At 42.1% G+C, this 20,065-nt stretch overlaps 1 protein-coding gene across 5 annotated transcripts in view; it reads right to left on the bottom strand.

The window, feature by feature from the left end:
- MICU1 (mitochondrial calcium uptake 1) overlaps window positions 1-20,065 on the bottom strand; it is a 112,548-nt gene that overhangs the window by 84,079 nt on the left and 8,404 nt on the right. For 4 of the 5 annotated variants that reach the window (XM_076339439.1, XM_076339440.1, XM_076339436.1 and 1 more), the window contains exons 3-4: window positions 15,551-15,712; window positions 649-832 (exon numbers count right to left, since the gene is read on the bottom strand). In XM_076339439.1, coding sequence (XP_076195554.1) covers window positions 649-832; window positions 15,551-15,711 — 345 coding nt within the window. In that variant the 5' untranslated portion in view covers window position 15,712. The remainder of the gene's footprint in view (window positions 1-648; window positions 833-15,550; window positions 15,713-20,065) is intronic. The other variant, XM_076339441.1, reaches the window with a different exon arrangement.

A 20,065-nucleotide genomic window follows, 5' to 3' on the forward strand; every position in this document is an offset into this window, starting at 1 on the left:
TAGTTCATTATTCAAGCTTTCCTCCTCTTGAAAATGTGTCTGATATGAAAATTAAATAGGCATAAGCATCAAGAGACACGACTAACCATGAATAGGGAGTGAGGCTGTATTCCAACAACCACATTTACATGGAATAATTAAAGGAAAAATTAAAGTATGCCTTTCCTATAACCCTCCCTTCCACACTCATCCTCTACTTCTTCCTACATACACTGTGTATGTTCACAGGCAAACAGACGGACTCAGACACACACATGCTGGATGCCCTAGATGGTTTTAAAGCTTTTGCACCGATTCCCTACTTCGCATGCACCATCCTAACAGCCATTAAGGCAGGAGCCTTGATTTCTCAGTGAGCCACTTCTCAGATATCCAACTCAAGATGGGAAAAGAGGTCTCCATTTCAGAGGATCAGCGTACCGTGCTTTCTAAATAAACAAGTTTCAACCTAAAGAAACTCAAGGTAGCATGCCAACCAAGTAGGTTCCCAAAACAGTAAGGTCCCTTAGAAAACAAGCACAAGTACAGAGCAAAAGCTAGACTCTATACGCGTGCTGTACCACAATCTGAATAAAACGTTCTGCAAGTTTTCTCCCTTTTTCCACTGCAGTGCAACAGCTGCAGGTATAACATGCCCAAGTTTGGTACCTTACGGTCCCTGAACCCGGAACACTTCTTCTTCTTCCCTTCCGGCTGAGCCTCCTCGTCACCCGATGCGACGGCCTTTCTACCCTCGCTGCCACTGCTCTCCTCCTCCTCCTCGTGCTTCACCTTCTCGCTCGGCTCTGTCCTCGGACCGTGTTTTACAGAGGACGAGTCTTCTGCATAGGCCCTGTACAAGGGAAAAGAAAACACCGGTTTAGGAAATTACTGAGAGGGGTGCTAAGGCTACAAAGATGGCCCTGCAACGGTCTCCCTGAATGAAACACTTGTTCCAGTTCAGCGTGGAAGATTGCAAAGCAAAAGCAAAGAAGTGATCAGTCTCCTTGGAATACTGTGTGCTTTTCCCTGCTGTAATCAAATTTCCACACACACACCCCCGAAACCCAAACTAATAATCACAGTAAGTTTTCCCAGTCCAAGAACACCAGAGCAAATCACTCAGTGAATTATCGTACCCTCTCCCAAAAACTACACATACAAGAAAGATTGGGAAGAGCATACCATACCTCCTCTAGAGCTAAATTCCACTCCCGCTCCCCCAAAAAAGATTTACATAAGAGTGATAGAAATGTGTTTTACCATCAGCACTGCAGGATTTGGAAAGAATAGCCTCTTTGTTTCAGCTCAACTGATTTATTTTCTATCTCCACCAGGTGACAGGCTGTTTTATTTCCCTCTTCCACCAATGACTTCTAAACTCAAGTACTACAGGATTTGTGACAACGAAAACTGGAGCTGTTTACCCTCAAGCTGGAAATACAGCTCTGGCAGAGCAAAAGACTCCCATCCCTTGCTGTTCAAATACAAAGATCTTCAGTGACCCTGTTTGTAGACCAAGACTCAATACTCAAAATCGCTCAGTCTAAGCCGTGAGCAACTCGCAGAATTGCAAATGGCTATAGGGTGGTTAAATAAAAAGCAGGATAAATCCATAAGCCAAACAATGCTATGGCTTTCCTACGCTTTACTTGTAAAGCGGTTTATAAACAGACAGAGCTCACACCACATTAACATCAGTGCAATTATAATCTCTAAGGATACGTTAACATGTCACAAGCAACAAAGCGAACGGTTTGATGACATTATTTCTCTTTCTAAAGGACTCAAACAGCTCAGGCAAACATCCTAGCCTACCTGTAACTTAAGTGAAGCCGTCTTTACTTTGCATTCCTGGTGATTTATTTTGGACTAATCACAGGGTACAGGGCTCACACACAGTTAGATGCCGCTCATTAGCCAGCAGCCTTCAGATGAAGGCTGGTACTTTGGTACTCCCTGTAACTGTGAACACAGTCATTTACAGCTGCATGAGTTTATTCAAGAAAGGCTGCCTTGGGAGAAAAACAAAAACAAACCAAGATTTTTGAAGTCTCCCAAGCTCTAAGCAAAAGACTACACATATTTCATCCTACCAGTTTCCTGGAAAACACAGATGTGGTATGTAAAACTAACAGAGAAGAGTCTGTGCCTGTCTCCCCAGCAATACACAGCTTTGCAGCAATTTCAGCGCATCATCTTCCAAAGAGAAAATGAGGGTAGGTGCTCCTTCAATTAATTTAAATGCTACCAAAATAAAAGACAACTCACTCCTTACCAACATCCAATAATTCGCTAACAGTCACCGTACAAGATAAATGGGGAAGGGCTAAAGAACTCAAATCCTTCCACAGTACCAGTGGGAAGCAAAAACTTTATTATTCTAGAATAAACTCCCAAAGAGCATACTTAAGAATAGAGTGAATCATGACAAAAGCAAATTAACTTTTGAGCATACTGTGATAACTACTTCAGCAAACTACCAAAAGCACTTGAACCACCACCACCAAGTTCCCAGCATTGCTTTGAAATGCGATAACCCACGGCACTACGGCTAGGTTAAAGCAGTTCAGAGGTTTCTAGTCTACGCTGGGACAGAATACAACTCCATCACAAGGGTTTGATTTAATAAAATACACAAATGCTTGGTGAAGAGCAGTATTCTCAAAGCCTTTTCATGCAAAATGGAGTCTAACATGCCAGCCCTTCCTTTCTGAAAAGGTCCTGAGCCTTCATCTGCCAATATATTTTCTTAAGTCTTACAGCGAACCACCATCTTTAAGACTTCCACTGAAACAAGCTTTCCAAGACAGGATCCAAACCCAAGTCCTCTGTGAGCATCTTAAGATAGGGAAATTATCTCCCCAGAAGAGCCAGGCAGCTGATCTGTCTCTTGGAGCATGAAGTCCATGCTGAGACCTCTCCTGAAGCCTTTCCTGAAAGTTTAATCAGCACTGGCACATCCTTGCAGAGTTGTGGTTTTGGCTGATACTCAGTTTGCTAGAATAAGCTGTTGCCAGCTGAGGCTACAACAGCAGCGCTGACAAGGAAAGCCCTTTGTGTAGGCAGGACACCAGTCTTAAGTGGCTCTGAGAGAATCTCTTGGGAAAAGGTCCCAGAGACAGAAAAGCAGTAGAAAATTGATTGCTTATCTACACAACAAAGCTAGTCTGTATGAAACATGGCAGAGAATAGCTGTGTCAGTGAAGATTTGCTCTTGTAATGCTTGACTGACAGCTAGCAAACCAGGGAAGGGATAGATGAAATTCAAAATCAAACATTTTCAGCAAATCCTACGCATTCCTTCAATCCATCATGCTGTCAAGCCAGTTGGCTACAGCGATACAGACATAGGCTGTTTGAATACAGTCAGCTTTTTCCCCCCCCTCTAGTTTATCTAGATAGTTAACTCTGCTCTATAGTTAGATCACCTTCCCAGCATACAAGCAAAATGGGCTATAAGAATAAAAGCAGAACTTGTTGTCTACTTCTCAAGCAAGGTTTTAAACAGTACCTGCTACTCCTCACTTCCAGGCCACAGTCCAAACTACTCACTGAATTAACCATTGAATGATCCACTCTCTATGTACACCTACTATTCTGTGTATTTTACATCCTGCACAACCATCCTCTGTTGAAATTCTTGGCTTCCAACACCTGCAACTTCCATACTGCGCCCACATAAAGGAGTCTTTCAATGCAGATGTCAGAGTATGGCTGGAAAAACCCCATAGCTCCAGAAACATCTACCCTGCTGGACTGCCATCAGCAAGCAAAGACTCTCCACCTCCTTTTTTGATGAGACTGACTTTCCAATGGCATGCCTGTTGCTACAGCTTCTGCACAAAAGGGAAATGAAAATACAAAGATTCCCTTCGCTGTGTGCCAAGACCAGCTGCCAGCCTCTCTCCATGGAGCACGCCTGCCCCGGATCCTAGCTGCCAGGATTCAACCCTCCCAGTCTCTTCAGGTTCCCCCCCCCCCCAAGTGAATTGAATGAGGCAAAGACTATATTTCCCACCTACTTAGTAACCTCTTCTTTTAATCCTTGGAGAAAGCCAACAATCAAGCGTAAGATTAGGTTCATCATCCCCAAAGAAAACCACCTAGCTACCACAAAGGACTACTCAATGCTAAATTCCCAGTTAGCAAATCATTCTTTGAGAAATCCAAATGCATGCAACCATAGGACATATATCCACAAAGGATTCCAGGACTCATACCAGGCATTGGCAGGATAGTCTGCAGTTGCAGGTTTTCCAATTAAAGAAATCACAATCCCTCACTTAAAAGTATTTTTCTTCTTCTTTGAGAGACAGAAGCAGAACAGTGTACTAAAAGAACAAAGCTTCATGCCAGAGATAACAGTGCTCAGTTATTCTAATCCTGAAGACAGTAGAAAAGTACTTAGCAATCAGATGCTATTTAGTCTCAAAAAGAAATGTAGGAGATCTAACAAGTAGTTGGGCACTCAGGAGTCAGCAAAGACCTTGCCACCAAACAAAAAGCAGGAGAGAGGAATCCTGCCTGACAGATGCGTTCTTCAGTTGAATAGAGTTGCCACTCTCCTTGCATGTAAACATCTGGAGACATCCAAGTGAGGTTTAAAAGCCACTTAAAACTTCAGGCTTTCATACTGAAATGCAAAAGCAAGCTTGGACACAATGTTCATAAAAATAGGCACCTCCAGGGATGGGGAGTACTTTAAGTGAGGAGCTCTGTCTCATCCTCAGCTCAACCATGTCCAGCAACTAAATTTGTTAGCTGAAACTTTAATAAGAAATTAACCAGAAATTAGCCCAATTTTTCAGGATGTCATCCCACTCACAGGACTTTTTACTACTTTGCTTCCTTCCTCATCTTTCACAGTACTTGACACTGACGTAAATTAGCACAATGAATTTGTGGCAAGAACTGCAATGAACACACCAAAATTAAGACAGATTCCAGAGATGAATGTGAACAATTAGATTGAAAAGACAGCTCTGGATACCAGCCATAGCCTAAAATAGGTCCAAGAACATAAGGAGACCGCAGCATGGTCTGTGAGATGTGCACGTCCTTCCTTCCACCCCAGGCAGCAGCAGGAACGTCCCTGCAGAAAGCACCTTCATCTACTGACGGTGCACTCCAAGGAAGAGCTGGACCAACCGAAGAAGATCTCACAGGGAGCAGCAGGAATGGTTAAGGGTCCAGAACACACTGTGGGAAAAACTGATCTAAGTAAGTCAGATTGCTATAAGAAAAGATGGAAAACAGGAACATGAGATAACTGTAATATATATATAAAACACTGTTTTCTTGGTCCAGCGAGGACAGAACAAGACACAGGACGTGCTTAAGGACATCATAAGGGAAGAGACTTATACACCATGGAAAGAAGGAGAAGCCTGCACATATATACGTATACATACACAGAAAGCGTCTAATATTAAGGACAGGGGAACACTGGAATCAGCTGCCAGGGAGGATTTATTCCATCACTGCTCTCTCCATCGCCAGCAAATTGCTAAAAATAGGTGAGACAGCTGCCTGTCAGGACTAGCTTGGCAGCACCCAGCCCTGCCTTGGCAGCAGAGTAGCTGATTTCTCGCGCTCCCTCCCACTCGCCTCTGCCGCAGTCCAGTTTAGGCACCAGCACGTGGGCGCAGACGGACAGGCCAGAGCATGAGGACCTTGAAGGGGATTACTCTGAAGAAGATTAACCTGAACAGTTTCAGGTCAGTCTTACCAGCTAACTTGGATCATGTGGGATAACATGCTGCTCCTTAGAGGTGACTCCCCAATAGCCTGCAGAGGAAAATAATTGCTTCATGAAGGTTGTCAACCCTAATGACAGATGCTGGAAGCATCCTACCAACATTACCCTCATATCCTCGTAAATTAAATCTGTTAATTTCTTAATCTAGGAGATGTTGCTTACATTTCCAAACAGAGCTCACCCCAAGTGAGGAACAGGACCATACCCCCGAGCTGCAGCCCTGACAGATGCACGCAGCCACAACTTGGTTAACATCTGCCACACACAGAGCCGCAAGCCTGTGGTCCTCACCTCCTAAACATGCTGCTCACTTGAACTTCTCTTGATCCGAACTGTACTTTGAAGGCTGACAGCCTTGATAGCTTCTTTTTTCCCCAAGAAAATGGCAGTTGCTTTCAGTCACTGCTGCAACTCCCCTTGTATTTGCTCCTGGGCATGCAGACGGTACTGCAAGGGAAGGTAACTGATAAAACAGTGAGGCTGGCAGAGATAGCAAGAAGCACGAGGTAGGATGACCACATGAACCCAGTAAGATCACAGCTGGCATCCTGATCTCTATCTGTTGTTCCCCCAAAAGACAGCAAGCTCATCACCCTTCACCACTGTCACTCACCAGTGTTCGTTTTCAAGAAAAAAAAAATCTTAGGTTGGGATAGTAAGGGAAGCAAAGCAAAGCCTCTGATGCTACAAGCTTTTTAAGGTGCCCTCAATAAACACAGAAAGTCTTTTTTCCCCCCCTTGTTTTATTATTATTTTTTACAATACTTGTGGGTTTGTACGAGCCCGGCTTTATCAGTTTGAAATTATGAGCCAGATCAATAGATCCAAATAAGTCTGAGTTAGAATGACAACTACCAAATGCTGAAGATTGTTTTATTGGGTATTCAAAGCTTATACCCAAGGGTGAGAACGATGCCATAACTGCTAAAAAAATACAAGTGAAAAAACTCACAACTTCAGTTCAGAAGAAAGCAAGCCCTGTAGAAATAAGGAAACAGAAAAGATGGGAAAAGAGTGTTAAATGTGCTCCATATAAATTGAAAGCTAGATACTGTAGAAAATTGATAAGGGACACAGAAGCACCCAAGGAGGAGGCAATGACCAAGAGAACACTTTATTGTCTGAGTTATCAAAAACAACAAGGAGCATGTGATAAATTGAGATTATTGTTTACCATGTTATTGGAAGTGACAGAACTATATATTTCCAAGTGAACACTTACTCTGTTTACAATGCTTTATATTCTATATATCCTGATCTTCTCAAGAGAGAAGACAGACAGACTCTCTCCACTTGAATGGTAGCGAAGGTCTATAGAACACAGCAACACTATAGATACGTATTTTCTACTCAGGTCTTTATAAAGGTTTCTGCAGAAGTCTGAGGTTTAGTTTTAATAAGAGTTGGCTGAGATTCTCTGCCCAACTGCTGCTGATATTCAGTAAGCCTTAACTCATTGCTATTAATATTTAAAAAGAGTAAAACAGGACAATAGGTGTTGTGTTATCAGAGACCTGTTATTTAGACAAGGACCAACATTGGACAGAGGAGACAAGATGATCTAGGCTTTCTAATTAAAGGAGGGTAAAGAAGAACTTCACAACAGTCAACAGGGGCTTATGGAAAATAAGTCTTATGCTAAATAGATGTAATTTCTTGATGAGATTACCAGTGTTGTTGATAATCACAGTAGCATTCCCTTAATAAATGCAAGTTCTCACACCGTATTATTCCACTTGCCACTAAATGAAATGGTGATTAATAAGCCAGAGCAACACAAAAATCAACACGAAACATTCAGTAGATTAAAAACTGGTTAATAACATGCTTCAAAATATGAACATTTGGTCATTGAGTGGCTGAGCTTCTCCCAAGCCCTGACAAGGGTAAGTTCCTGGCCCTATGCCACCTCCTTTATTAATGAGCTAGAGGATAAAGTCCCTGCATTCCCTGCCATCTATCAGTAAAGATTCAGAGAGCGCTAGAAATTACGGTCTTGCTTGTTCAGTAAGCTGAGCACAAGCAAGCACACGACACCCATCAAGACGGCCAAAGAGCAAAAGGAACATCTAGGCACAACAAACACAGACATGTTTACATGACTAGTTTCATCCATACTAGAGATTAATGCCTGTGAAAGCCACTTTGCTTTAGTGGATCGTCAGTTGATTGTAACTCCCAGTGAATCATCGCAGTCTTAAGGACAAATGCAAACCTTGTATGTATAAGTACAGGAATCTCAAATCAAGTCTAAATACTAAATAATGCTCCTGTTTGGCACCAATGCTACTGTGCTCAGGTTCTTCAGCTTTTTAGCATCTTTTTTCTCTAAATCCTACCCAATGAAAAGCCACAAATACTTAGTAGGGTAAGTTTTTCGGAGTCAGAGAGCTTACTCCTCCCAGGCCGAGATAAAGGAGTAAATTGATCATAGCCTGCATTCCTGGTAGAACAACAAGCTGGAAAGCTCTGTAACCTAATAACAAAACCAAAAAATGGCTGAAGGTAGGCACTAGCGTACACTGAGGCCGAGAAAAACACAGAGCCTTGTTCACAGTGCAGATAATTAACAATTTCCCTGATGTACAGATTCTCTTCCCCCAATGGTTTCTAAAAAATCAAGATTGAGTGGGCTCCTCCCGCTGAAGCGGGGGGAGATAAGCTTTAGCTCAAGCAGAGCTTAGCCAAGGCAAGCAGTAATTCTGGGAAGTTGTCTGTATTACGTCTGCTTGCACCTTCAGCAATCAAGGAGTTCATTTGCACTGAAGCACTATTCACTTACCAGGCACGTTATACACATCAAGTCTGTATATGTGATGTTACACACATCAAACATCAACTAAAGAAAAACTGATGTGAATTGTGACTTTCAATATTTATTTTCTCCGAGTTCCTTGAAAATATTTAGTTTCTCTGTAAGGACAGACAAATCGGGTCTCTATACTAACGTAAAACGTGAACACAAGTTCATTAATCCAAAATACACTATTTTCCATCTAGTTTAACTAGCCTGTATCTATAATTAAGCATCGTGAAGAACTTTTAAGAGAGAGCAGCCCCAGCACCCAGTTACCTGGCAGGGAAGGAACATGAATTCTCATCAGCATCTGTTCCCTTTCCCAGACCATCTGCAATAATGCAACAAGCCATTAAGTGAAGATGTGCTACAACATTAATCACTGCAGCATCTGGTTTTATTGTGCAAACTACAGGCTCAGTCCTTCAAGGCAGTAAGAAATGGGTGAGCCTATTCACATGCATATAGCAAAGCAGGTGTTTCCACACCAGAGCATTTTATAGGCTTCCAACAAGCAGCGTTTGTCTACCTGACTGTGCTACTCGATCCATCTTCATTTCCATTGAGGACACGAGAACACAAAAGAGCAAATGTAGAGCTACGATAAGTGGTGTTGCCAGACACTAAAGTTATATGAAATAATTCTCAAGAAATAGAGAGGAACTCAAGCAGGCCAGTGGGGAAGAAGAAAGGAAGAGTGCTCCAAGCATCTGACCACCAACTCTCCCAGCTAAAACGTGCAAGATGGAGTTGTTTAAATGCAGGGAACATCTTATTGCTTTGAGTACCCAAAGGAGTGTGAAACCTTTAATTGATGTATGGAAAAAGGTATGTGGGCTACAAGATCCTTTGTGGGGGAGATCCCTTCAGATTTCTTAATTCCCATGAAACCTGGTCTTTAGCTAAAGGCAGACAGCAGTGGAAGATCACAGGAGGTTGGTCAGAGACAGGGCTAACACATGACAGCTTTCAGGCCATACTGCTATTCACAACTGGTAGACCAGAGAAGGTCATTCCTGGCAGCACATTTTGCTCTCCAGCCTGGGATGCGTTCACACAGCTGCATGCTTCTGAGAATTTGGCCTCATGCTCTTGGGACAAAAGTCCCAACAAATTCAGCTGCAAATCCAGGAGGGAGCAATTCCCCACTATGGCTATATTAACACCAATTAAAAACTGTTCTGCTCTAACAAACTCTAGGATATTTAATAGCATTATTCCCTTCCCAGCCAGTACCTCATGCAATCCCTCAGCCGTTTTGGCAGACTGAAAATAGATGGGCTGCATCACATTTACCAAAGCCTCCTCAACCTCACAAGTCTTTTGTTCTCTTCAGCTGGCCCCACAAGCAGCAATAACACATGATCCTATATGTGGTCTAGACACCAAAAAAAAAAGAGCATATAGCTTCCACCAGCAAGTCTCAGCAACAGCCAACTGCAGGAGACAGCTGAAGCTGTAGAAGTTTGCCAAAGTAAAAAGCTATAAAAAACCCCCCAAGATTAGGCTAACTTCAGTTTTAAAGTCTTCATTAATGAACATTATGCCCATCCCTAGTTTCCTCCCTTGCTTCCTCCCCACAGATCCAATCTTTAGCACAGCCCAGAAGACAGATGGGCCATCGGGTGGTGGTGGACACTGAACGTCGTAAGAAAGTGCCAGCCGTGATAACACTAGACCCTAAAGGGATGACACTCAATGACTGCATTGGCACTTTACTTCCAAATCAAGAACTAATCAAAATTAAGTGACATTTACAATTTCTGTGCTTCCTCTATTGAGCCAGGAAATTATTCCCCCTACTCCAGTCCCAAATGATGTGACTTCTTGAAGAGATGTTGCTTTCCAGATAGCTACTGGAGGACAGCCAACACGCTCTTAGGGATGCGTGCAAGGTGAGCAGGTATTTTTAGTTATTCGGTGCCAAGGGGAGGCAGCAGGCATGAACTTGGCCACCAGAGGGCACCCGTATTTTTAAAAAAAAAAAAAGATTAAAAAGTGCCATTTCCAGTGACATTAAAGACCCAGAGTTCAAACAATGCTTATCCTGTTAAGAGACAGAGAATTCAAAGTGTAGTCCCCATAAAATCGCAGCAAACCAAGATGATTCCTGAACCAGTTTCTTGCATTTCCACCTGGCTTCCCTACAGAAATCCCAGCTCTGATTTGCTATGTAGCATTTAAACAAGATGATATGAACATGCACTGATCAAACTCCAGGGCTCTGCAGGCTTTGGGCAATACCTGTGCTTTAAGCTCTGCAGGTCAGCTGAGGTCCTTCCCCCCAGGGCAGTTCATATGTCTGCCTAATTGACTCCAGTTTTGACTTTGGCTCATTACCCGGCATCAGATCCTTTCCTTCCCCTGATGCTCATGGGTAAAAATAATACGAAGCCAAAAGCCACCTGAAAGGACACAGTGCTTTTTCAAGACACCACTCATAGATCAATATGTCTTCAAGCCTGAGGAGAAAACCCTCAGCACAGCAATCCCAAGGATAGTCTCTTAAGTCTGTTGTCTCTCAAGTCTGTTACCTCTCAAAGAATTAAAAAAATGGAGCAGAGCTCTCAAAATAAAAATAACCTAATATGGATAATACCTACATTTTTTCAACTTTTCCCTCCTACATCAGGTTAAGTAGTACCTGACACATCTATAGCTATAAAACAGGTTTCTCCCCTCTTGACTATGATTTATGTGGTTTCCTTTGTTTTGCTAGAACAAAGATTTTTAAAGACTCAGTTTCAGCTGGCATAAGATATTTCCAGCAATTCTGCCATTAAACCTGTATTCTAAGCGAATTACTCTAAAGCCCTTAAGACACTGATGCAAAAAAGCAATGCATTCTTAAACAGATTTAGCTAAGGGCTGATCTAGGCTTCAAAATTAATTTCAGAAGCGCCAATGGAAAAAAGCCAAACACAAAAAGCAGTGAAGGCCAGCAGAGCAAGGAAGATGAAGGGTCTTTCCTACAGAGGATCTTCCAGTAAAGCAGTTGGGCACTTGATACAGGATGGACAAAGGAGAAAAGGGTGGAGGAAGAGAGGAAGAAATGGTAGAGATGTAATGAAATCTGCAGAAGTGGCAGCCAGCACCAAAACAGCTCAGCTTGCTGTTGAGGAGTGGAGCCTGAAAAAGAAGAGCTTGTAACAGAATGAGAATATTCTGCCAGGGCTGGGAGACAGGTATCTCGAGCTTAATTGCTTCAACTTACGCACAGGATGGGACAAGAACCAGAAGAGCACAGAAAAAGGCCAAGGGGATGCAGCAGAGTAAGACTGAGTACCACATTGGACACAAACACACCGGTAGCAAAGATCTTGTTAACCAACTTCCAGAGCAGCACAGATGTCTTGCTCTTATTCTTACCGCTAATATATTCGCAGAAGGATAAGAAATTAGGCATAACCAAATACTTCCAGTCGATCAGGAACAGCACTGGTAGGACTCTGCTTACAGAGATCCTTCTGTGCTCCCCAAAGGCACATTCGCTCCCTTATTTCATTCAATATTAGGTTGATTGAGTGACAAGCTTCAGCGCTGAAACACCAATTTAAGCGCTTTCACACGCTCACCACCCATAGATTCAGCAAGGAAGGTTTGTGACATAAAGAAGATATCACTAAATCAGTATTTGGAGCTACAAATAGAGAATACAAGTTTTACACAAGTATCAGTAAAAGAATATTTTTTATAAACACTAAGGTTGCCGCAAACTGTGGGGTTCAATACTTCTCATGTATTAATGCCTCATTTAGATTAGCCAATGCCTGCACCAAGATTTATTTCAATTAATTAATTCAGTTCATTATACCAATGCCCAGATACTTAATTGCTTCTGTTGTCAGCTGGAAATCCTCAGAGTTTAAGTTATTGCTTAGCAAGGGTAAACTTCATTAGTCTTCTAAGCTCAGTTATTTGCATTGCTGAAGTATTCTTCACCATGGCAGAACAGTGCAGCATTAGCTACTCCTGTTGTGTAATTCCTTAATGAGATATATTCCACCAAAAGCAGGCAGCAGGAGCTCCTGGAGGACAGCGAAGGCAACAAGAACAACACTCACCTGCAACGGACAGCTACGCAGAAAGCTACACACAGATGCAGATCAAACGTGGAAGATCCTATCAACCCACTTCCAGTCTATGAAGACACAGAGTAAGTCTTTCCTGTCTCACATCATACAACCACTGGGGTTTTTTTTTTACACATCTTTTCAATCCTTGACTTCTCCTCTACCTTTGTGTGGGCTTTCTTACACCAGCACTGGCTTCTGATGCTGCTCAAAGCATATCCTACAGAATCAATCTGAAATACACGGGTTTCAGGTTGCACATGACAGTCAGAAACCACCTGAGAAGTCCTGTCTTTCTTCATGCTAAGTACTGGAAAGGGTAAATTCACATACAGGCACCACCATACTAATCCCTTTTTGCAAGGTTCCTCACCATCAGAAGTACAAGAAATCTGTTTTGAAATAAAAAGGTTGGGTTTTTTTTAAGTACTAATAAGAAATGCAGTGCTGCTTCCCACATGTCAGTCGAGAAGAGTTGGGGTATTTACACATGGTTCTATGCAGATGACAAAAAGAAATTCAAGTCAAATACTCTTTTCCTTTTATTATCGCTCTTCCTCTAACAGCGCATCAACTCTTACTTACCTAGCCCAAGAAGTGTAAGATTTTTTGCAATTGCTTCTTGATTCAGCCTATTACACCTTTAATGCCTTAACTATAAAGAAAAATAATTATAAAGAAAACAAAAAGAGGGAGACATCCCTCATCTTAAAAGAAGACTTCACTGACAGCCTGCAGGAGAGCATCCATTACTGCATTCCTTACTCAAAGGGCAATGGAGTGTCTCAGCTTCATTGACAGACCACCCAAGGTTAAGCAGAATATTAGCAGGCACACATTCCTCATTAAGAGTCATCTGCCATTAAAGGGACAGTAATTCTTTGTGATGCTAAGAGAGCCATACTTAAGACCTGCTGGACCTCTCAGAGACTAACTGTGCAGCACAGGAGTTTCATGTCACAACAAAAGCACAGGTGCTTCACTATCCAAAGGAAAACAAGCATCTTAGGTCATCCCTATGACAGACTAACTGCACCAACAGAACTGGTTATGCAAAGGACCTCCCTAACCTGCTTCCTATTTAAATACCTCTGCAACATTTAATAGATCAAAATCACCTACTACTAAGTGTAAATACTCAGATGCACACAGACATTTCTCTCTGTAGTATATAAATTACATTTTCAGTGACACTTGGCCTATTTGATCCCCGTGCCCTGGCTACATGTATTACATATTTACCTTTCATAACTAATTCATTATACTTACTACTACTTACTGTAATAACCCAGGATGTAACTAGCTGAATAACCCAGGATGTCATTACAAACATTTTTTAATTCACCTATGCTTATTCTTAAACACGATTAATCACTCAATTTCACAATGAAAGACAAAAGGAAATTTGCAGTTTCTCATCCCTCGTTTATTTAAACACAATGTTAAAATGCCTATTTGAGAGTCTGTTTAAAACTCCTACAGGTGTCAGTGTGAAGTATTTTCTACACCAAACATACCAGTTTTGTTCCTCCTCTTATTCAAGAGCTGTATGCCAAGTAATTAAAGTAACACATAAGCCTGGATGTACTTTTATTTTACAGTTACAGACATTGTGTATTTATTTCATGGCTCATATAGGAAAGGAATACTTAAATCTGTACAATTCTATTTAGTGCTTTACAAATTCGTAAAAGACAAAGGAGACAGAGCAAGGAAAGAAAAAAAAAAAATTAAAATCACAGCAAGCCAATCTCTCCAGACTGATGAGGACTGGGGAGATCGCAGACCACACTAGACCAAAGAGGCTGCCATCTCCTTTATCTGATTTCTATCAGCGCTCTCAGCTGAGCAAGGTCAAGCCTGGCCACAGTGTCCAGGGGCCTCCAAGGAACTCCAGGAGCCAAAAAATCACTCCCTGAAATCACCCCTGACCTAGCACTCCGCATACCCTTAGCAGCTCTTTGCTGCAGGAAGCACCTTCCTCCTGATAAAAGGCAAAGCTAACAACTGACAATTTGGCTGTTGTTAAAAGCAGGGGTGAATCTGCTGCAGGAGGGAGATATTAACTCCGTTGTCTTTTGGAGAGCTTTACGTAGGACATGATGTCCTACCTACTTTACAATCACGCTGAGGATATTTTTAGTGGAAAAAACCCTGCTCACTTCCCTGCCTGAAAAGGGGTGTTATCCTGGCCATCCATGACCTTGAGTGACACTGCCAGTGCCACACTGCTTTCACATTTTGAGGGAAGAGAAGGGAGTCCTTGATTTATTTCAAACGTGGCATGGGCCCAGGGTTCAGTGAGGGTCACCTCAGGCAAGCACAAATATCTCCTTTCTCCTCGCAGTTATGGAAACAAGCCTTGAGCTTCATTGCTCAGAGTAGGTGTGCTCAGGCTCTGGCCCTTATAAACCTCATGAGTCTCGCGTGCAGCTACCTTACCACTGAAAGATGGACGTCCCCTTTTGCTCCTCTGCTATGTTTTGTATGTGAAGCGGTCAGCAGAACACAAAGAAAAGCAGAGCAGCATCCCCTGGCCAAGCATGCTGTCCTAGCAGCCCTCCCAGAAGCTGAAAGCATGATGTTTTCACCCAGGTTGGTAGAGTCAACAGATTTATCTTCACACAACAACACCACAGACCTGTGTAGCATCACCACGTAGGGGGAAGCTGGGCAGCAAACCCCACCAAGGGCAAACAGCCCATGCTGAGGATGGCTACAGAGGAAAACTTCAGCCCTGAGCCTTCTCACGTCGCTCTGGCTACTCACAGCAGCAAAGCAGCTCTACAGGGAGTCAGCAACAGCCATTCCTTCCCATGCGGCAGAAGCAGGACAAGCAATAATGCTTTGCAGATCTTAAACCCATCTGCAGGTACTTACCACAGGACTAAAGCAGCGTGAGGTCTCAGGCAAAAAAAAAAAAAAAAAAAAGTATGTTACCTCTGCCAAAGGAATCTGGCACTTGCTGTCACTGCAGCTGTCCCTACAAAAGCTGCCACCACGAGCCTACGCCTGGTCCTGGGGTGATGTGCCGTCCCATGGTAACGCCACGAAACAGCAGACAGCCCTGCTGCAACAGGAAGAAATCGAAGGCGAAACATCCTGTCGAATAAGAAGAACACATCAGTAAAGCAACAAACGGTTTCCAGTTGTGGACTCTCACGCTGACCCTCAACCAGATATTCGCTCACATTTTTTCTAAAATAGGAAAAGTTACAGAAAATAACTGTCTCAGATGTTTATTACCTGTTCTGAAATAGGCATGTAACCTGTCTAATAAATAGCAAATCACAAGTATTACATATTGGCATACACCTGGCTGACACACCTTGCTGTCACATCCCAACTACTTACTCAGCTGCTCTTACAAGATTTTCCAAATTCCTTTTCAGCCTTTCCCCAGGACACTTCATTAAGAGGAAATATTTGCACACTCCCACTCAAGTGCCAAGGCATGGAAGATGCAGGTAGATCTTACAAGCAACTACAGCAAATAAGAACCATTTGGCCAGAGGAAAAGACACAGCTGTATTTTAAAAGGCAAATTAAACCAAGTAACAAGCCAAACAAACAAACAAAACCCCAACCCAGTCATTTTAAATTTCCTTAAGAAAACCCTACTGTTCTTAGATCACTTTTTTAGCTAGCCTGGAGCAAAAACATTTATATTCAACTTTAAGTATAAGGCAAGTTTCAAAGTGTTAAAACTCGTAAAATACAAACCATGCCCTGTTGCTCTGTACCACGCAACGGTACAGAGACAAATGGGAAACCAGAGCTACTAATTTAAATATTATTACAACAGAGAAATCTGAACCACAAAAATGTCACCTCATCATACACACCAGCTACAGGAGACAAAGCAATTTTTGCTAGCTCACAAGATTGAAGATGAAGGATAAATGTTCCCTTTGAAAAGAAAAGGTGCTGTATCTTTTAGTAGAAAAAAGGTTTTATTTCTAACGGATGTAAATTCAGTTTTCCGGTCATGGGGTCAGCCTTAAAAAAAAAGAAATTGGGAGCAGAATGGCAAAAGAGAATTCCCAAGGCCAGCAAAAACATTGGAAGTGGAGAGCAGGGAGCAGTGGCCTGATTTCTTCCTTTTGTTCACCATTCTTGCTGTTCTATTCAAATATTCCCAGCCAGTAAGTAATCACAGAATACAAAAATAAAGTCACGTCTATTGCTTTCTGTTCGCTTTTGCAACTCAAGATGCCACCGTGCTGTTTTGCTAAACCATTAACTTCCAACAATGAGAATCTCGGGACCATTTTGCGCAAACACGTCTTACACGTGTGGTGTGTTATCCCATTTCAGCTATAAAGAGTTGAATGCATTACTGCCCTTTTCCTCCAATTAAAGCAACACGCAGCTCAGGATTTCATAACAGGAACCGGTGATGTGAACTTAGGGAGGGGAAGAGAGGAAGAGGGAGGGAAGACGCACATAAAATATTCAGCAGATAATTGAGTGCCAGAGCTCAGTATCTTTTAAGGCAAGAGGTGGTGGAGATGCATCTGAAGACTTCACAGCACAATCAAGAAATACATGGCGAGGGGAAGAAAAGCATAGATAATGAAAAGTCCTTAGCAAATCCCTTATCGGTGATTTTTCGTATCAGATCTAAGGCTTTTGCATGGTCCTGGGGCAAGCGAGACAGGATGGAGCACCAGCAGGTGACAGCAGGCTGGAACGGAGGTGGCAACACTGCTCTTGATGGGTAGGGCAAAAGCCACAGGGTGTCTCTCCCTCGCCACCCTGGTTTATGGGCAAAACCCACAAATTCTGCTGCTCACAGCTAGTGCATCTGAATAGCATCCATTTTATATTTATCTGTGCACATATTAAAAACCAAGTTTGCAGTCAGCATTACCATTTTGTTTATTACTTTAAAAATAAATAGGCTTAAAATTAAAGTTCTGATGGAACACAGCCAGCCAACAGCATCTATTCTCCAATATTCTCCAGCTCTGAACAATAGAAGACTGCGTTATGAAAAACAGCTCTTATCTCAAATTTAAAATATATTTCCATCCTATACAAACCTGATGTTCCCACTTCATCTCCAGGGATGAATTTCTGTTACGCATGCAGAGAAAAATCTGCAAGTATTAATTTTCACAGAGAAGCTAACGTTGCCCTTACTTGGGTTCCCCATCCTAATTACAGCTTTATATGCATAAGATGTAATGGATAAGGGAAGTGTTGCCAGTATCATTTAATCAGTCAAAATGAAAATCAAGCCCCACAGTGCTTACTTTTGAGCTTGAAGAGATTTTTACAACATTTCAGATTGTTGGCTTTAGTACTGCATAAATGTTTTCTGTCTGAGCCCTAAGAAACACTAAATTATCTACTTTGTCCAAGTAATCTCTATCCTTGATGGTGCTGGGACATTCACCCAGACAGTGCTCACTTGGTAGTAATTCCCGAGAGAGCTGAAAGCAGGCAGTTCCCATAATAACGCTAAAATAAAGAGTATCCTTATCTCAGAATGCAAAAAAGCACTTTGGAAGCTAAATTTTCCATGCTTTCCATCTGCAATTTTACAATCTCTCTTTTTTTTTTTTAAATAGAAAGCACCATGATATTTGGTATGTTTGTTAAAAGCTCCAGGCATTTAAGACAAGATCACTCAAGAAAGCTGGTGCCCACTTTTAAAAAGATTAAGTGTCTTGCCCTAACTGCAGCAATGAAAAGCTTAACACCACAATCTGCAGTAGGATAAGGAATAAAACTGAGATAAAGTATAAAACACCCAAGAACTGATGTGATTACAGCTTACAATAAGAAACAACCTCAATTCTTGCATGTTTTAATGCATAAATGATTTTTTTTTACAAGATACAACAAAATAGCTCAGAGAAGAAAAAAAAAAACAACTCCAAAACACTGAAAATAAGGATCAAACATAAAAGTGATCATGATGTTCTAGCAATACTGCTACAAGTAATCCGTAGATCGTATTTTTCTTTCTAAGAGATAAACCAGTCTTTTATCTTAAGTTCTTGCTCAGAACAGCTCTACAGTTACTTTCAGAGGTTGAGTTAATATCCTTGGACAAAAGAAATAGCTGGGGTTTTTTTTCCAGAAAAGAATGACATATCTGCTTTTATTTGTGCCACAAGACATGGGTATTATTTTTTTAAGCAGAAGAGGCAACTGACAGACTTGAAGATTTAAAAACAAAGCTTTGTTTACTGGCTGCTCCACCAAAACCCATTCCTTGGAGCCCAAACATTCAAAAAACACCACAAAACACAACAAAAAACCCATCTCACCCCAATCCCCCTGTCAAAAGAGATCTGACAACCCATCCTGGTACCTGGTTTGCTCTTTCCACCTCAGGACCACGTTTTTGTTCTCCAGCTCCATGGTTTAAGCTGTGTTTCTGCACCAGCTGCTGCAGCAGCAGCTCTCACTGCCATCAGGTAAGTGCTCAGGGCCCTGCTCTATGGGTACATGCCACCGGCAAGTGAGAACAGTACAAAGCCTCATATATTTGTAATTTAACATTAAATGTGTTAGCGTCTTTGACATCCAGGAAACCCACAAACCCATTAGGAAAGTACCACTTCCAATCCAAGACACAACAGGCATCATTCAAACTGAGGACATCCAGATCACTTTAAAAGAAATGCAAAATTATTTCAACAGCTATATACATTCTTGCTTGATGTGGATATTTTATTTTCCCAAACAATGATCCTCTGTCCACTAACCTGTTTTGCAAGGAAATTCAGACAGGCTCTCTGCTTCTCCCCCCTGGCACATCCAGAGCATCAACAGTCCAGCCCTGGATTTTTCAGTGCACGTAAGAACTGGCAGATCCCATCTCTCTTGCATTCTTTTTCGGATACCGAAAGAAAAAGAACAAAAAGACTTGCTCCTGTTTTTCCAGCACTCCAGTTAGCTGATGGTTTCCATACTGAAAGCACTAAGTAGCCCAGCCCAGGCAAAAGGGACTTCTTCGCACCTGGGTACCCCCAGCACCGAACTTTTTGTAGTCCTTTTCGGCAATCCAGAACAGCCACAGCCGCAGCTTTTAAGATGAAACACACTTAAAGCAGCTTTTTGATGTCGAAGCTGGCCTCGGTGGCACAGGCACACGAGAGGGAGAACAGTAACTGAATACGCTGATGGGTGTTTAATTTTTAATCAGAGAAAGGTTCACAGGCACATTTTATTTGAACAATTTTACTAGGACATGGTAAGCTTGTGCATTAGCACAGAATGTCAACTGTAAATTTAAATGAAAAATATTGTTATGTAGTAAGATCTTCTCAAAAAAGATTTGCATTTACGAGGCATTGCTCAGGCATAAAGACTTCTGCAGGGACTGGCTGAGATGGAGTCACTAAGAACTGAAAGAGCTTTCTGGAGCCGTATGTTTATTAAAAAGCAAAGTTTGACATTGCCAGAGCGCACCAAGACATCCTGACCCAGCAGCAGCAG

Source organism: Aptenodytes patagonicus, chromosome 5, assembly GCF_965638725.1.
Source record: "Aptenodytes patagonicus chromosome 5, bAptPat1.pri.cur, whole genome shotgun sequence".
In the NCBI taxonomy this organism is placed as follows: domain Eukaryota; kingdom Metazoa; phylum Chordata; class Aves; order Sphenisciformes; family Spheniscidae; genus Aptenodytes; species Aptenodytes patagonicus.